The sequence below is a fragment of the Mrakia frigida genome (assembly GCF_051309035.1).
Source record: "Mrakia frigida strain ATCC 22029 unplaced genomic scaffold BDY24scaffold_9, whole genome shotgun sequence".
NCBI classification, from domain to species: Eukaryota; Fungi; Basidiomycota; class Tremellomycetes; order Cystofilobasidiales; family Mrakiaceae; genus Mrakia; species Mrakia frigida.
In genome coordinates, this window is record NW_027481272.1 from 727,766 (window position 1) to 744,208 (window position 16,443).

The 16,443-nt window shown below is 53.8% G+C and overlaps 7 protein-coding genes across 7 annotated transcripts; 2 read left to right on the forward strand and 5 right to left on the reverse strand.

Moving 5' to 3' along the window:
- Nucleotides 1-166: 166 nt before the first annotated feature.
- BDY24DRAFT_384019 (glycoside hydrolase family 1 protein) lies at nucleotides 167-3,432 on the reverse strand. Its single transcript, XM_076639753.1, has 18 exons — nucleotides 3,073-3,432; nucleotides 2,956-3,001; nucleotides 2,751-2,850; nucleotides 2,551-2,654; nucleotides 2,429-2,482; nucleotides 2,346-2,351; nucleotides 2,056-2,263; nucleotides 1,829-1,981; nucleotides 1,732-1,761; nucleotides 1,489-1,627; nucleotides 1,262-1,371; nucleotides 1,084-1,174; nucleotides 1,002-1,008; nucleotides 896-939; nucleotides 801-805; nucleotides 599-719; nucleotides 429-522; nucleotides 167-345 (listed from the first exon to the last, which is right to left on the reverse strand). Exons 1-18 carry the CDS (start codon nucleotides 3,192-3,194, stop codon nucleotides 313-315), a joined length of 1,467 nt encoding a protein of 488 aa, XP_076498354.1. The 5' UTR covers nucleotides 3,195-3,432; the 3' UTR covers nucleotides 167-312.
- A 62-nt stretch (nucleotides 3,433-3,494) lies between these two features.
- On the reverse strand, nucleotides 3,495-6,146 carry BDY24DRAFT_413859 (aquaporin-like protein; the record flags this gene model as incomplete). The annotated part of the gene is made up of 16 exons (XM_076643234.1): nucleotides 3,495-3,818; nucleotides 3,902-4,008; nucleotides 4,089-4,206; nucleotides 4,303-4,332; nucleotides 4,507-4,539; nucleotides 4,634-4,672; nucleotides 4,755-4,850; nucleotides 4,923-4,941; nucleotides 5,005-5,027; nucleotides 5,106-5,117; nucleotides 5,212-5,295; nucleotides 5,404-5,511; nucleotides 5,607-5,719; nucleotides 5,779-5,830; nucleotides 5,904-5,938; nucleotides 6,011-6,146. The coding sequence occupies 16 exons, from the start codon at nucleotides 6,144-6,146 to the stop codon at nucleotides 3,495-3,497; spliced, it is 1,329 nt and encodes a 442-aa protein (XP_076498355.1).
- A 310-nt stretch (nucleotides 6,147-6,456) lies between these two features.
- BDY24DRAFT_384023 (uncharacterized protein) lies at nucleotides 6,457-6,944 on the forward strand. The gene has a single exon (XM_076639754.1). The coding sequence runs from the start codon at nucleotides 6,570-6,572 to the stop codon at nucleotides 6,741-6,743; it is 174 nt and encodes a 57-aa protein (XP_076498356.1). The 5' UTR covers nucleotides 6,457-6,569; the 3' UTR covers nucleotides 6,744-6,944.
- Nucleotides 6,945-8,380, reverse strand: BDY24DRAFT_384024 (eS26 family ribosomal protein). Its single transcript, XM_076639755.1, has 6 exons — nucleotides 8,290-8,380; nucleotides 7,951-8,043; nucleotides 7,760-7,844; nucleotides 7,624-7,689; nucleotides 7,262-7,353; nucleotides 6,945-7,153 (listed from the first exon to the last, which is right to left on the reverse strand). Exons 1-6 carry the CDS (start codon nucleotides 8,290-8,292, stop codon nucleotides 7,103-7,105), a joined length of 390 nt encoding a protein of 129 aa, XP_076498357.1. The 5' UTR covers nucleotides 8,293-8,380; the 3' UTR covers nucleotides 6,945-7,102.
- BDY24DRAFT_384027 (peptidylprolyl isomerase) lies at nucleotides 8,372-10,302 on the forward strand. The gene is made up of 9 exons (XM_076639756.1): nucleotides 8,372-8,396; nucleotides 8,478-8,943; nucleotides 9,026-9,067; nucleotides 9,202-9,246; nucleotides 9,347-9,434; nucleotides 9,570-9,617; nucleotides 9,745-9,770; nucleotides 9,920-10,074; nucleotides 10,217-10,302. Exons 2-9 carry the CDS (start codon nucleotides 8,834-8,836, stop codon nucleotides 10,231-10,233), a joined length of 531 nt encoding a protein of 176 aa, XP_076498358.1. The 5' UTR covers nucleotides 8,372-8,396; nucleotides 8,478-8,833; the 3' UTR covers nucleotides 10,234-10,302.
- Nucleotides 10,303-11,002: 700 nt separating this feature from the next.
- VPS74 (Vps74p) lies at nucleotides 11,003-12,939 on the reverse strand (the record flags this gene model as incomplete). Its single annotated transcript, XM_076637345.1, has 5 exons — nucleotides 11,003-11,211; nucleotides 11,287-11,703; nucleotides 11,827-12,051; nucleotides 12,249-12,270; nucleotides 12,634-12,939. 5 exons carry the CDS (start codon nucleotides 12,937-12,939, stop codon nucleotides 11,003-11,005), a joined length of 1,179 nt encoding a protein of 392 aa, XP_076498359.1.
- Nucleotides 12,940-14,224: 1,285 nt separating this feature from the next.
- Nucleotides 14,225-15,527, reverse strand: BDY24DRAFT_406480 (ankyrin repeat domain-containing protein; the record flags this gene model as incomplete). The annotated part of the gene is made up of 8 exons (XM_076642711.1): nucleotides 14,225-14,279; nucleotides 14,342-14,424; nucleotides 14,488-14,512; nucleotides 14,581-14,645; nucleotides 14,721-14,806; nucleotides 14,895-15,024; nucleotides 15,233-15,396; nucleotides 15,479-15,527. 8 exons carry the CDS (start codon nucleotides 15,525-15,527, stop codon nucleotides 14,225-14,227), a joined length of 657 nt encoding a protein of 218 aa, XP_076498360.1.
- Between the last annotated feature and the right edge of the window lie 916 nt (nucleotides 15,528-16,443).

The window sequence follows — 16,443 nt, forward strand, 5'->3', positions numbered from 1 at the left end:
CTCATTGAGGAGCCTGCTTCTTTCACACTAGCCTTTTCTCGTCCGACGCGTCTCGGCGTTGTGCTTTCTCTCTTCCTCTACCTACCTTAATTCGTCGTATCTCTTCAGTCTGGCTCTTTAGCTCTATCTTACAACACCTTAATCTTAATGCCGTTGCGTCAGTCACTTCTCGAAGCACGGTCATGATCAAAGAAACCCAAACGAGACGAAAAGAGAAGAAACGCCGGATGGAAAGGTATGAAATCGTAAAGGGAGGGAGAAAGAAGGATGCAGACGTCTTTATCTATCCTTCTGTATGGATAGAGAGAGCCTCTACTGAGGAAGCATAGCGTTGTCATGGAAGAACTGATCGAGAGGGGTGGGAGAGTGAAGAAGGGAGGTCAGTCGAAGCGGCGGGACGGGACAGAGGAGGACGAAAAGCGACGTGCCTTTGGGATCATGAACGCAGAATCCTTCGGAGTTCGCTTCATAGTCTCGAAATCAACGTGAACGCATCCGAATCGAGCTTGGAGACCGGAGGCCCTGGGAGGAAAAAAAGAAAAGGCAAAGTCCAGCTCGATCCACGTCTTCGAGCTTGGCTCGTCTTTTCGTCACTCACCACTCGAAGTTATCCAGCATCGACCAAGCGAAGTAGGAGTGAACGGGAATCTTGTCGATGACCACGGCGTCTCGAAGAGCGGCGAGTTGGCCTTGGAAGTACTGGACTCTCGACGCGTCGTCTTGACGAAGGAAAGAAGAAGAAGGGAACGTTAGTCCTGTTCGAGCCTAGTCGTCTCGAGTGAATCGAACGGTAGACTCACGGACGCTATAAAGAGGAGCGATCGGGAGAACGGAGCTGTCAGTTCCGGTAGTTCGAGAGCTTTTGCGAAAGCAAGCAAAAATACAACGAGCTCACGCTTCCTCTCCGGTCAAATCGTTCTCGTTCATGATGGCCCATCCCTGATGAAGAAAAAAAGGTCAGCGTAGAAGACGGAGGATAAATTCAGCAGCGTGGGTCCCACGTTCTCGCTGCGAACGGAAAGAAGAAAAGCAAACGTCTCAGTCTGTTGAAAAGCAAAGAGGACACAGGAGAGCTCGACTCACGTCATGTAGATTGGAGTCTTGTATCGATCGTAGAGGTAGTTGAGAAGCTTCCTGAGTCCCCAAGGTACGTCCTGAAGCCAGTCCATGTGAGCTAGGAGAGTGAAGGGGAAAGAGGAGGGAAAGGAACGCGTCAGGGATCTCCTCGAGCCGAGACGCGTCGTTCGAGATGAAAACTCACATTGCTGCCCGAGCTCTCCAGACCCATCAGGCTTGACGAAAGTCAGAGTGGTACAGCCTTGGTACTCGTCGTCTCCTCCGGCTTTAATGAGGTTGGTGGTGTAGGTGTTGCTGAGAAAGAGGAACCAGGGTCGAGTCAGCGAAAGAATTTCGACGCGTCTCGTTCTCGTTTTCATCTCCTTCCTCCCCTCCAACGGAGAACACGGGGAGAAGCAGAACAGTACTCACCATCCGTAGAACTCAGAAGAGCCGTGAACTATCTTGATCTCCTCCTCGGAAAACTTGGGAAGTCGTTCCCCGAGACGATCAATCATCGACTGGGGGTAGCGTCCCAGGTAGATAGGATCGGCGAACCATCCAATTGCAACTGCATTTCATTCCATCATTTGAATCAACGAGGATGTCAGTGATAAAGCGTTGAGTTGAGAAGAGCGGAAGAAGAAGACAAAGAAGTGAGACGCGTCGACTCACCATCGTGCTTATCCTGAGCGGCCTTGATGTCTGATCGAACGGAAATTTGCCGCATGTCAGAAGTACTCTAGAGAGTGTAGTGTAGAATCGAAATTACCCTCAGGCGTATCCGAGAAAGGTTCGGCCCAATCGCCATTGAGTGTGATTCCGATGACTCCTTGCTGGGTGGGTTTGAAGTCCTTCCTGTACATCCGAGCGGCGTATCCGTGAGCTAGAATGACGCTATGACCTACGATCCAAGGTTCGGTGTCTGGAGGAGCCGGATCCAGAGTCAGGACGAAGTGAAGAGGCGACGTGCGACGAAACAAAAACGAGAGATCTCACCCGACTTGTGTCCAGGAGCGAAAGCTCCGATTCCGTGGCCCAGAACGGCAACACACCAAGGCTCGTTGAAAGTGAGCCAATGCTTGACTCGGTCTCCGAAACGTGAGAAGCAGAGGCGAGCGTAGTTGAGGAAGTCGGGGACGATGTTGTCCTTCGAGAGCCATCCTCCGTATCGGTCGTCCAACTCGGCAGGAAGATCCCAGTGGTACTGAAGAGAAAGAGTCAAGATTAGAAGAAGGTTAAGGAAGGAAAGGAGGGAGAGGGGGGGAAGGGAGGAAGGAGAGACTCACGAGAGTCTGTTTCAACGACGCGTCGAAAAAGGGAGAGGGTCAGTTCCGGAACTTCGAACTGGACAGGAAGCTACGATACGTACAGCGAAGGGAGTGATTCCAGAAGCGAGACACTCATCGATGAGATCGTTGTAGAACTGAAAAGCAGAACCCAAGGTCAGCGCAAGAGCTCGACGAAGAAAAGGGACGAGCGACGACGACGCACCTTGATCCCTTTCTCAGAAACAGGATCTTCAGCTCCTCCTTTAGGGATCAATCGAGACCACGAGAAAGAGAACCTGTAAGAGTTGACTCCCAACTTCTTCATGACTGAGGCAAGGGAGGGAAGGGTAGTTAGAGCTCGGAGAAACGAACGAAGAGCGGGGAAAGAAGGGAAAGAAAAGGAGGGGGCGACGAGAGACGAACGAGCGATGTCCTCTCGGAAAAGTCTGTAGTGATCAGTCGTTCGAGCTACCGAAGATCCGTCGATGATGGTGCCTGGTTGTTCGCAGAATCGATCCCAGTTCTGAGAGAAAGGAAGGGAGTGCAAAGGTCAGTCTTCATCTCGAAGGAAAGACGAGGAGGAATCACCGAGCTCGCAAAGTGAGCTCGACGACGGCAGCTCTCTCACCGAAGGCCCTCGTCCCCCTTCAGTAGGGGAACTCTCGATTTGAGCTCTGCAGGAAGAAAAAAAATGTGAAGGTCAGCTTCTATGTAGACGTGCTTCTGAAGGAAGGAAGAGACCTACGAAGCGGTCGCAAAACCGAACAAGAAGTCGGGAGGAAAGGCAGGGACGCTGTCTTCGAACTTGGAGCCAGGAGCGACTCCAAGAGGAGTAGGTTTCGGGTGGGAAGAGCCGTTGGTGGTCATCTAGAAGAGTGCTGAGCTGTAGGAGATGGGGTAATGGTGATGGTTGTGGGTGGGGGTGCGAGAAGAACGACGCAAAGGGAACGCTCGTGAGAGGGAAGGCGGACAATCCCCGGCGCTGCTCAGTGAACTGGGTAAGGGCCTCGCGAAGCCTGGAGCGGAGCTAGGCTCATCGCAAGATTTTTCAAACGTATGCGCGGCAAAAGTTAGGTCGTAAACGAGGCAGAACGAGAAAAAGCGGAGCTACGAAGGAGAAATGACACGTCGGCAAATAAATAAGCTAGAGCACGCGGAGAAAGCAGCTCAGAGCTTCCCTCCCACTCCCGTTACACCGTTCTGCTCGTTCTGATCTGCTCCCGACAACTCTCCGTTCTCGAATCGGTCGCTCGCCGTATCGTCTCCGAAGTTGAACGATCTCCCTTCCTCCAGATGTCGAACAGCAGGCTCCTCCGAGATGCTGTCCCTTCCGAGGAACGTTCGTCGAGCCGAGATTGAAGGGTTGAGGCTCTCAAGGATGAGGTCGATCTTCCTTTCGAGGTCGCTGAGATGAGACGCGTTCTCTTCCTTCAACTCAAAGACGGCGGTTCCTCGAACTGGCTCGGTGAGTAAGTCGGCTAGTCCTGGACCCTATAATAAGAAGGATGAATGAATGTAGACCGGTAGGAGTCAGAAAAGCGAGGAAAGATGAGATGGAGAGAACGGAAACGAACCTGAAGAGGAGCAGACTCGTTTTGATTTGGAAGGTTGGTTGTGGATCCTGCTCCTCCTCCACCAACGGTGTTGAGAATACTGCTAGACACCCTGGAGACGAGTCCAGCTGCAGAAAAATGAACAGCCGTCAATTTGATGGCTTCTCTGGAGGAAGAAGAGAGACGTCGATCTCGATGCGAGACTCACGTTTCGAGTGCTTGGGTCTCTCGCCCATCTCCAGTTGGCCAGAGGGAGTTCCAGCTCGAGCAGTGGAAGGAAGCATAGGCTCGTCGGCGGCGTCTTGATCGGCGTTGACGGTTTCGTACTGTGAAGGAGAAAAGAGTGATGAGAAGAAAGATCAGTCTCGACGACGGGAGGATCGGGGAACGAAGAGGCTGTCGTTGTTAGAAGGAAGACGAACCTGCATGAACTTGATGAACTTGTAGAATCCCTGGAGAGCCAGCAAAGAGGACGAAGTCAGTTCGTTTCTGCGGGGAACGACGAAAACGAGAGACGCGACGGACGGCAGCGAGGCATGCACCGAGAGCGGGTCCGAGCCTATGGTTTGAGAAGGAGGAGTCATACATTAGTAGAGGCGAGGCACGTCATGTCTCAGAGCTGATACTGGGACTCGCCAGTAGATCCAGTGGTACGGTGACTGTAGGAAGAATGGGGAAGCAAAGGGAGGAAGAGGTCAGATCGGCGTCGGATTGATCGCGCTACAAAGATCCGAGAACAAGGTCTTGACTTACGAATTGTCTGAGAACGACGTCCGGTCCAAAAGAGCGAGCCTGTGATGTAGTCGGGGGCGTCAACAAAGGAGACAAACAGCGACATGGGACTCGACGCGTTCGACGTCGACTCGAAACGAACTGGGTTCAAAGATCCTCCAGTGTAGTAGACGCCGACAAGCTCAGCGATGAAAAGAGCAAGTCCAATTCCTATTGGGGCTAGGAAGGTCGCTTTGTGCTGGAGGAGTGAAGGGGAAGAGGAGGTCAGGGAGGAAGATGCTGTCGTGGAGTCGAGCAGAGCAAGACGAACCTTCTCAGCTGCGAGAAGCCTGGACGAGTGAACACGAGAAGAGGTCAGTCTCACCAGTGTTGATTTTAAGGAACCGACTCACAGGATGGTGAGCATGAGCATGCTCTGGTGAATGGGAAGAGAGAGATCGAAAGTCAGAAAACAACGCGTCGCAGATTGAACGTCAAAATGCGGTCCGCTTACCGTCAAGAACATCTGCAGGTACCGAGAGTAGGGGATTCTGATATCAGCTCGCGAGTCTGGTCCTAGAGACTCGAAGCTCAGGAGATGAGAGACGGAGGAGACGAACCTCGAGAAACAATCCCTGAGCCGTCGTGATTCCACCTGCCAACGTCGTTCTCACGTTGAGGGATCCTGGAAGCACCACTTGAATCTAAAGAGAACCGGGGAAGAAGCAGGAGTAGGATCCGGAGTCAGAGTATGCGACGGAGCGAGCAAGGGAAAGAGAGGCGGAAGTCTCCAACGATCGCCCAAGACTCACCAACGCTGCTCCCGTGATACCTCCCAATACCTGAGCGACTGTTAGAATTAAAGCTCGAAGAGGAGTGATTGCTCCGACGATGGCGAGTCCAAGAGAGACAGCGGGGTTCTGAGAGGGGAAGAAAGGCGTTAGGTCGTCGCGTCGGCCTCCTTCGAGAAGAGATCCGCTGCTCTTGGAGGAGGCTTCGCTTCGACCACACTCACAAAAAGACCACCACTGATTCTGAAAAATACCCAAGCGTTCACTGCGAGAGAGAATCCGAAGGACAGTGCGATGAACTGGATCTGCGAGGTGTTGACGGAATCGGTGATGGAAACTGGAGAGAGGGAGAAGAAAGGTCAGCTCAGTTCCCCCTTCTCTCCTCATTTCACTCACCTGAAGGGATGTTTGCGACGTTGGTTCCCCCTAAAGCGAAAAAGAGGAAGAGCTGGAAGAAGGAAGGTAAATGTGGAGTGAGCTGGGCGGTGAGAGGCAGACACGAAGAATCGACGGGAGCTCACCGTCGTTCCAACAAACTCTCCTACGGCGGCGACGACTAGTGAGAGATGGGAGCAGAGTCGATCAGCGTTGTCTTTTCAGAGCCTTCCCTCGCAAAAGAACGACTTACAGTGGTTCTTGATAGCTCTCTGTCGAGACGCTCGCAAGGGAACGCGCAGATGCCAGTTCAACGCGTTCCGTTTGCTTCCTCGCGGAGGGTGAATGGCAGAGCTAGGCTGGGGGAGCTGTGAGTCTTGACGGGTCATCTTGAGATGCTTAGATATCTGAGGAGGGGGGAGAGGGAAGGGGTTGGAGGAAAGAGCAATGAAGGGCAAAAGAAAGGCAGAGCTTCAGAATCGATCCCTCCTTTTGGGGCTGAGGATCGTCATGTTCAATCGATCAAGACTGAAGTGAGGCTCATCCTCGTCCTCGTCTTGAGCAGTACCGCTCAAAAGATCCTGCTCGAGATGGCGATGGAAAGGCTCGGAGGTTCAGGAAAGAAAACGAGCGACCTCGCTGTTTTTTGCCGAGCCGAGGCACGAGTCAGCTTCCTCCGCTTATCTCTTATCTCCTTCAGCCCATCTCACTCCTTCGCTCTCTGATTTTTGTTCGAGCTGGTAGAAAGCAGCTCTCCCTCGTCTCTTCGCCCCTTCTCGTCTCGTCCTTCTGTTTCTGCCTTGATCCCCCATATGCACGACTCTCCATCTTGTTCTCTTTCATCTATCAATTGTATACGATCTTCTCTTTGTCTATTCGAGCGTCAAGGCCTGCAAAATTGCGTCGCAGGGACGGAAGGCGGAGGTGCGAGGAGTCGAATCGAAGTCGAACGACACCTTGCTTCCTTCGCTCGTTGCTTGTTCTAGAAGCCCAAACCTCATCTCACTCCATCGAAGAGCCACCCTTCTCGTCCTCCCGAGTCTTTTTTCTCAGCTACCATCACTTGCTCGTCGCTCCTCAGCCCTCCTCTTCACTCAACCTCGTTCAAGGTCAGCTCTCTCTCCTCCCTTCCCTCTCCTCTCCTCCTTCCTTCCCAAACCAAGCCCTTTCCCACTCCCTGTCGTCGTTGGTACAGAATCATGCGGAGCGGACCATCGCATATTCACACAGTCAAGAGAAAGTCGTAAAGATAAACCCAGAGTTTTGAAAGAAAGCCGTCAAAGAAAGTCCGAAAAGCGAAAGAGGGAAACCGTTACAGTCTCTCCTCGTTTCAATCGAGCTAGATTTAAGCAGTCTTGGTCTTGGCAGCCTGAGCAGCCTCAACCGCGGGGTTGATCTGTGCGAGAGAGAAAGAGAGGAGGAGGTCAGGAAGGGAAGAGGAAGGGGACGAGGTATGACGAGCGAGGGAGCGGATTGGGGAGGGAGAGAGGGAAGAGAAACGTACCCTCTTTCCGTCCTTGAATCTCGCACGGACCGGGGGAGCTCGGTTGTGTCGGGAGTTGGGGGCCTTAGGATCCGAAGCACGGACTCGAACGACTGTAGAAGGAAGGAAGGAAGGAGGGAGGGAGAGAAGAGGGGGAGGGAGGGAGAGGGAAGGGAGGTTTGGTGAGCTTTTGCTTTTTGAACGAGACTTTGCGGGCTGGAGGGGAAGGCGAGGAGAGGCGAGTTTCGTTCCAGCGGTGAGAAGGTGGGTGGGGATGGGTTCCGAGGTGGAGGGAGAGGAGAGGAGAGCTGGAAGAGCGATGGCTGGCGAGAGGAGGGAGCTGGAAGGGAGAGGCAAGGAAGAAAGAGGAGAGGAGGACGCACTCTTGGAGTGGATAGCGCAAGAGATGCAGTGCTGGATCTTGTGGTAGAGCTTGGGGAGAACGTACTCTGTAGGAGTGCAACGAGGACGAGGTCAGCTTCCTGCGAGAGAGGTATAGAAGAAAGAGAGAGAACGAACCCGGGTAAACGGAGGCCTCGCTCAAGTCTCGAACGGCGGCGGACTCGACGATGTTGGTGACCTTGAACCTCTTGATGGCCTTATCCTAGAGACACGAAAATTGCGAGAGCATACAGATCAGCTTCTGCTCTTCCACCTCCCCCAAGAACCAGCGACAAAGGAGCAAGAGGAAGGGAGGAACGAGGACTTACTTTCGGCACACATCGCGAGCAGTTGGCACATCGAACGGGCTTGACGTGTCCACGTCCCTTCTTGTTCCTGCCGGAGGATCTTCTCTTTTTGGTCTACAGCACCATCCAACACAACAAGCCAACAAGAGAGAATCAGAACCATCGTTTCGGCGAAGGGAAGGAGGGAGGCTTGGGTCCAGGCTGCAAAAGGTCGAAGGGAGGGAGGGAGGGAGGATGGCGAGGGCAGAGTCGGACTGGAGGGTCGTAGGATGGAGATGTTTCGATGAAAGTTTTTGGAGAGTGTCGAGGGGGACCTTTTGCAGCTGGAGGATGTGGCGAGGAAGGGAAGGGAGGAATTACCATTCTTGAGGGATGGAGGAGAAGGGGAAGGAAAGGTCCACCTCTCCCAAAAGGGGGACTCGAAAAAGTCTTCTTCCTCGCCCTCGTGTTGGTTCCGCGGTCGACCTGTGAGTCGTTTCTTTCTCCTCTTTTCCCCTCCTCTGCAAAAAGGTCTTTGATCCCTGATCATCGAGAGCTTCGTATTCTAGAGAAATTCTGCTCGAAAATCTGAGCGTCAAAAATCGAAATCCGGAAGAGCTTCAAGGGACGCGCTCGATTCAGCCCTCTCCCCTTCTCTGCTCGTCTGATCTCGTCCCTGCCTCGTCTGGCGCAGAAAGATAGTTTGATTTTCTGATGGATCCACGAAGATCTCCTCAACATTTCTCTGGCGAAAATCTTGAAGAAAACCGAACGACACCGGAGTCAGACTTCTCGGTTTCTAACCGTTCGCGATCTCTCGAGCTCAACTCTCCCTTCCTCCCTCGTCGTCCTCAACCACAACAACACCTCTCAGCCTTCCCCTTCCTCTTTCTCCCCCATCCACTTCCTCCCTTCTCCCTTCGCTATGGACGCTCCTTCAGGATTTACTCGCCCCATCGTCTTCTTCGACGTTCAAATCGGAGAGACCCCAGCTGGAAGGATCAAGATGGAGCTCTTCTCAGATATCGTCCCAAAGTCAGCTTCAGCTTTTCCCCAGAATTCTAAAATCGCTCCTCTCCGAATACTGACCGTCTCTTCTATGTATCCGTTTGATCAGAACTGCCGAAAACTTCCGTCAGCTGTGTACAGGAGAGCAGAGGTGAGTCGAGTCGAGTGCGAGCTCAACGTTCCTTTCCTCCTTCCCTTCGAGCTCTCAAACAGGGACCATCCTGCTTGCTGTGGCTCGAGAAATACTTCAGAGAGCTGACCTTTACTCTCTTCTTGACTCTACAGGATCAACAACCTGCCGCAAGGCTACAAAAACTCCATCTTCCATCGGTTCGTTCCAACGTTCACTCTCCTTCCCTCCCTTCGTTTCGAGCTCGAGCTCAAGCTCACCGTCCCTCCTTCTCTGCTCCCCTCGTTCATCGCCAAACAGTGTGATCAAGGACTTCATGATTCAGGGCGGAGACTTCTTGAAGCAGGATGGAACCGGTAGCTACTCGATATACGGAGAGAAGTTTGAGGTTCGTTCCGTTTCCGGTTGAGCTCTCGCCTCTCGTTCCTTCCCTCCCTGCCCTTCGTTCGTTCCGCGTTTCGTTTCTACGACGGAGGCTTTGTGACTCAGAAGCTGACCCCGAACCCTTAATATGCGCCTATAGGACGAGAACTTTGAGATCAAGCACACTGGACCTGGACTTCTCTCGATGGTTCGTCTTTCCTTTCCCTCGTTCAGATCAGCCCTCCTCGCCTTCTCACCACGCGTCTTTCTTTGCCTCACCTCCCTCGCTCACTCACTCACTTCTCTCCCCTTTCTCCCAACCCCTACCCCAACAGGCCAACTCCGGACCCAATACCAACGGGTTCGTCCCCGTTTTCACCTTCGCATCTCCTTTTTCCATCCCAACCTCTGACTCTCTCTCCCTCTCCTTCTCCCTCCCCTTCCTCCCACCCTTCTTCCCTCCTCTCCCTTCCTCCAACCCCCCCTCACTCCAACCCCTTCCTTCCGCAGTTGCCAATTCTTCATCACCACCGCTCCAGCCGATTTCCTGGACGGCAAGCACTCCATCTTCGGACGAGTGATTGACGGTCTCCTCACCGTTCGAAAGATGGAGAACGTCCCTACCGGTCCGAACAACAGGCCGAAACTGGCGGTCAAGATTGTTGGTGAGTGGACCCCGTGGCTCTTTGGGCTTGGGTTTGGGGCGGGAAGGGGGAGGAGGGGAGGGAGAGGGAAAGGGGAGGGAAACGAGACGCGCGACGCTGACGTTTTCGTTTTCCTTTTCATTTTGGTTTGTGGTTCGGTTAGAGTGCGGAGAGCTTTAGATGTACATTACTACCTTCCTTAGTCGCAATCAACTCTCTCGCAAACAAGATAGAAATAATTGCGCACGATCGCTCTCTCTCTCTCTCCCCCCTTCCCTCCGTCCCGTCGTCTTCTCTCGTTCGTTCGTTCTTTCTCCTCGCCCACAAACTCCAACCCCAGCAGCGCCAGAGTGATCAGAGAAGAAAGAAAGAAAAAGCCCAGAGATAGAGAATAAACGTCACCTCCAACCCCAACCCAACCAAAAACAAAAACAACCTCCACCAACGCCAACGCCAACGCCAACGCCAACGAAAAAGAGATGCAAAAAGAAAGAAAAGAAAAAGAAAAGAAAAAAGAAACACGACGCGAGAAAAAAAGATTAAGATTGCGACGAGGATAGACTAGATAGAGAGGTTGGGGTTATGGGAAGGAAAGAAAGAAAGGAAAGAAGAGAGGAGCCCATGTAGAGAGAGAAAGAAAGAGGATGAAACTATGTAGTGGTATGTGAGTGGTTTCAAAAGAAGAGAAGAGAGGAGGGGGGGAAGAAAAAAGGTTTGAACGAGGGGAGGGAAGATGAGGAGATGGGAGTTGGGTTTTCGACCCGTAGACGAGCAGGAAACGATGAGGTTGGGTGACGGGTAGTGGTGGTGGTGAAGAGGAGAGTGGGGTGGGGTTGATGCTGAGGGAAGGAGGGAGATGGTCGAAGGGAGGTCGAAGGCGAGGAGGGAGCTTTTCCAAGCGAGCCGACGCCGACGAGGACGAGGACGAGCATTGATCGAATGGAATGCTTTAAAGCAGCGAATCCATCCTGCTAAACACCTCCAACACCGTCGCCACCACCTCAAAGCACAGATCCTCCTGCTGAGCTCCCTCCCCTCCCCCAGGTCCCTCCACCGCCGGACTCCCACCCATCATCTCCTTCTTCACCTCCCTCACCATCTCCGTCATGATCTCCTTCTGGTTCGCCATCCCACTCGCCGCTCCTTGCCTCTTCCTTCCTCCTCCCCCAGCAACACCTCCAATCGGCACTCCCGACGATCCAGATCCCGACGCATTGCTGTTGCTCGTCACACCTCCCGTCACTCCCATCGCTCCGAACGGCCAGGTGCAGAACTCCGCCAGGATGTCGTCGCACCTCGCAAACGCCGCCTCCCTCGCGTCGTACTCGAGTCGCACGAGCGCGTTCTCCAACACGTTGGCAGCGTAGGCGGCACAGCACAGAGCGACGGCTCGAGTGGTTCGGTAGCGGATCTCGGACGGGAGACGAGCGTCGGTGGGGATGGCGGACGTTTTGGTGGTGAGGAAGTTGACGGTTCGTCGCATGATGTCTTCTTTGGCTTTGGGGTCGGCGACGGGGTGGGTGGCCATGTCGAAGAGGAGGAAGTTGCGTTTCTCGGTTCGGAGGACGCCCTTGTCGACGAGTCCTTTGGCGAGCCGTTCCCGGACTTGCTTGAGTTGGTAGCCGATCTTCATGACGTTCCAGGTCTCGCCTGAAGGGTAGGGAAGGAAGGATCCAGTCAGCACGAGCAGCGCAAAGGCTTCCAACGTCGAAGGGTTCGAGGCTCGAAGGGAGGGAAGTTGAGATTGAGATTCAAGACACCTCCCGAACTCACCACTCAACAAATCCACCCAAGCCGCGGTCCCGTACTTCTCACTACTCTTCATCATCTTGAGCGTCTCGTCGAGGATGGTCTCCCCCGTCTGCCTGTCGTCGATGACCTCGATGAGCCGATCCCCAAGAGCGAGTCTCCGACGAGATGGATCTTTGACGACGGCGATCCGACGACGAAGGGCGAGCTCGATGAGGATGCATCCTCGGAGGGCGTACGAGATGTTGTCTGGGTGGAGGTGAGGACGAAGCGGAGGAGTTGGGCGAGGAGAGTAGGTTGATCGTCGGAGGGACAGGAGGAGAGAGAGAGGAGAAGGAGAGACGGAAGGAGGGAAGGGAAGGGAGGAGGAGTCAGCTTCGTTCCGTTTTCGAGCTCGTTTCTTTCCTCTCGCCGACCAAAGAAAGAAAAAAACACTCTTGACGAACCATTGAACCACGAAGTATATCCCTGAAAAGCAACCAGCAAACCCAAAAATCAAGTCAGCAACCGAGCGAAGGGAAGGAGAGAGAGACCGCAGCGGAGCGTGCTTGTTTCCCTTCTCTTCGAAAAGAGACGGGTGACAATCCCGCTCTACAAGATCAACGACCGAAGTCGTCTCTATATATGCGAGTCCGCCTCCTCTGTGTAGGATGAGAAGAAGATTTCTCTCTGTGCGAGCGAACGAGAGCGCTGGGAACCGCGGGAGGGAGGGAGGGGGGGCGAGCGAACGAGCGAGGATGTTGACGTCCCCTCTCGCTGCTTCCTCTCTTCCATCCAGCTACCTTTACAAAACCTCCTACAAACCCAGAAACAGTAAGGGATCCTACTAACCTGATTATCCTTCAAACCCAAGAGCAAGACCTCCTCCAACAGAGTAAGTTTCGGCACCTGCTTCGACTCGCCTCCATCCTGGAAATCCCTCGGATCGAAAGCGATCTTGCCTCGTCCTTCCAACGCTCCTCCTCCTCCTCCTCCACTGCTGCCGTTGGGGACTGCGGATTTGTTGTTGGAGGAGCCTAGGGAGGGAGAAGCGGGAGCTGTAGAGGAGGAGGAAGGAGCAGGAGAGTCTTCGTCGTTGGTGAAGGGAGCGCCGCCGCCTCCTCCTCCTCTTCGGCGGGAGAGACCTGCGTTGGACATGGGCGAGAGGGAGGAGAGAAGAGGAGGAGAGGGAGGAGGAGGAGGTTAAGGGGAGGAGGTGGTTGGAAAAGGGTGAAGGTGAAGGTGATGGATGGAAGGGAAACGAGGACGAGAGCGAGACAGAGTTCGAGCGAGGAGGAGATCAACGGAAGCGAGGACATTCTATAAATCAGAAGAGTATTAGTTCAGCTTCTTTTCAGCTTTCAAGAAAAAATTATCAAACTTCTCAGTATCCAGACCAGCATGATTCGAAGCAGAAATCGTCGTTTATAAAAAAGAAAATCATCAAGGTCGTCTCCAATCCGAAACCGCTCGCTCCCTCGTCCCATCCATCCATCCCATCTCCCTCTCATCCTCGACTCCCCCACAAGCCCTTCGCCGCATTCGCAGGCGGGATCAACCCTCCGTTCCCACTCTTCCCTCCTCCTCCTAATCCTACCGCCGACCATTTACTACTACTACTACTACTCTTGTCCTTGTCCTTCTCCTTATCCCTTCGAATCCTCCTCCATCCATGATGACTGCTCGTCGTCGTGCTCTTCCCTCCGTTCTCGCTCCCCGTCCCACTCCCTTTGCTCCTGCTCGACGCACCAGAGTTACTCTGCGTGGTAGCGTACGTGCTGGTGCTGGTGCTGCGGTTTCGGAGGGGGATCGTGGAGCTCGGAGGCGGCATGGGAGGGGGTGGTGGTGGGAGAGGTGGCCGACGCGACGAGGCGGAGGCGGAGGTTGAAGGGTGAGGGGAGGAGGGACGAGAGGAGGGGGTGGAAGCGAGGGAGAGGTTGGAGGGTTCTCGGTGAGGTTGGGAAGGAGGAGGAGGAGGAGGAGGAGGAGCGAGAGGAGAGGACGGGATCGACGCGGGTGGAGGAGGTGGTTGGAGGGAGGAGGACGAGTAGGAGCGAGTCGATCCGGGAGAGGAGTGGTGAGAAGTGTAAGCAGGCGAGGATTGACCTGTTGTTGGAGTTCCGTAAGGCTGAGTAGGAGGGAGGGGAGTGGGCGGGAGGTAGGAAGAATCCGTTGTCGTCGAGGAGGAGGGGTTGACGGTTCCGTTCCCGTTCCCAGATCGAACCGAACGAGTTTCTTCTTCTCCAGCTGTACTGTCTCCTCGAACACTGTCTCCTCGTTGAGAGCCGCTCTCGCCGTCGTAGTAGACAGGAGTGTGGCTTCCGGATTGAAGAGAGCTGGCGTAGGGTTGGTTCCCTTGGGAGCGTTTGTTTCGCTTCGCGTCGAACTGAGCTCGTGCGAGATCTGAGAAAGAAACGAAGGGAAGAAAAGGTCAGACGAGTGTCTAGAGGAGAAAGGGACAACGCTGCCCACCTTGAAGAGCGCCTTGCAGTGATATCCTGTGAAACAGAGGCGAGAGTCAGCTCTGCGAAGCAGGAGATCGAAAAGCAAGAGAGCTCACGAGTAAGCGAAATCGCTGGCTGTGAAGCCCTCGTTGTTTCTAGCAGCAAACTGACATCCCGAGGTGATGAGGAGTTGAACGACCTGTACACGACCAAACAGAGGTCAGTGGATAGGCACATCTCTCTGAGGAAAGGAAGAACGAACTGAGAGATGTCCCCAAGCACTCGCACTTCGCAACGAGAAGGAGGAGAGGAGGTCAGCTCGTGCGAGAGTCTCGTGTAAGACGACCGAGCTCACTAATGAAGAGGAGTGTTCCCGAACACATCAGGAAGGTCAAAGTCGGCTCCCAAGTCCATGAGTAGCTGAAAAAAGCGAGGCAGAACAAGTTCAGCCATCCATCGCTCTCTCGACGTTGAGCTTCAACCGATTCGACTCACTCGAACGAAGGCTTGATTCCCTTCCTGAGCAGCTACGTGCATAGCAGTTTTCCCTAAAGTGTTGGCCCAGTCGAGAACGAAGGAGACTGTCGAGGAGAGAATCAAAGAAGTCAGCTCGCTCGAGTCGACGGGAAGAAGGACAGGGAGGGGAGAGGAAGGAGGAGCGGAACGAACACCGGTCGTGATAGATCGAGGCCATCCTGATGGCACAGCCGGAGTCAAAGCGAACGATCCGATGTGGAGGAGTGAGAGTCTTGGAAGGGAGAGAGGCAAGAAGGTGTAGGATAGTGTTGTTTTCCGAGTCCTGGAGGGGAGAAGAGACGAGGGGAGGGAGAGAGGAGGAAGGAAGGAGAGGTGAGCTTGGTCCTGATCTCCTCCATTCGACTCCCTCTATCCCTTCTGCCCTTCCTTTTCCACATAATACAGCATGCAAGTGCTCGACAAACCTGAGAGTGTCTCTTCGAAAGAGTACGAAGAGCTTGGAGTTAAAGGACGAGGAAAGAGGGACTTACTCTCGAGAGCTCATCATCATCGTGGCCTCCCTGAATCACCAACCACTCGAACATGTCCTCGTTCCCACAGATAGCAGCCCAGCTCAAGCTCGTATACATGTTGCGATCTGTGTTCCTGATGTCATACTTCTGGACCAGTCGACGAACGAGAGGGAGGCTGTCGTCTGGAGAGGGAAGGACGAGAAAGGAAAGGTCAGATGAAGGAGGAGGAGGAGAAGGAAGGAGGGTCGACGATTGCTTTCTCACCTTGGACTGCTCGCCGAAGTCGCTCTGAAGGATCTCGAGAGGCGAGCATGCTATCCTGTCGTGCTGTGGATGGAAAAGACGTCCAAGAAGGGAGGGGTAAAGAGGAGGAGGAAGGGGTTGAAGGGTGAGGAGGTCGAAACTGGGTGAGCTCGAAGCGAGTTGAAGTTCGGTCGTCGTCGAGCTTGAAGGAGACGCGTTCGAACTTCGATCCTGAACTTGGTTGAGCTCAAATTTCAACGAGATTGAGGACATACTACCAGTGCTCAATCGTCAAAAAGGTAGATCGAGATAGTTGGGCGAAGAAGCTCAGGCGAACGGACTTTGCGTCTTTCGTCTTCTTGCTCTCTTCTCCACTCCTTGGAGAGCCGAGTGATTTTCGTAGTAGTAGAAGCAGCTGAAATACTCGTGGATTCAGTGCTGTACCTCGAGACCTCGTGCTCTCTCTCTCTCTCTCGTTTGAGCAGCGACATTTGCTGAGTTGACGACGCGTCGAACGACTGAAGCGAGGCAGAGAGGACTGGCTACAAACGACGAGCACCCTCTCAACTTCAGCTCTAAAAACTGATAGAAAGGAACCAAAGTAGAGTGCCTCAAGAGTGGGAGAGCTGAGAACATTCAGGTAGGAGGAGAGGATCAGAAGAAAGTGGGGAAGAAAAGGAAAGGCCGCGTTGACGTCTGGCAACCCTTCAATCGAGAAAAAAAATGCCCTACCCGAATGAGCAGCCAGGAAGAACAAGGTAGCTAACTTTGCGTCCAACACACCCACCTCCAACAAGGCGAGAAGGCCAGGAGCAAGAGGCAAAGGGAAGACGAAGAGGAGAGGAGCAGCTGCAGACGCGCGAGCAAGAGTGCTTTTTTTTTTCGACACGCTCTTTCCCCCCTTCTTCTACCAGGACTTTGAAGCAGAGGAGTATACCTCTTCAAGACGTTCCCCCCTGTGCTTAGTCGACAAGTACAATCACGAG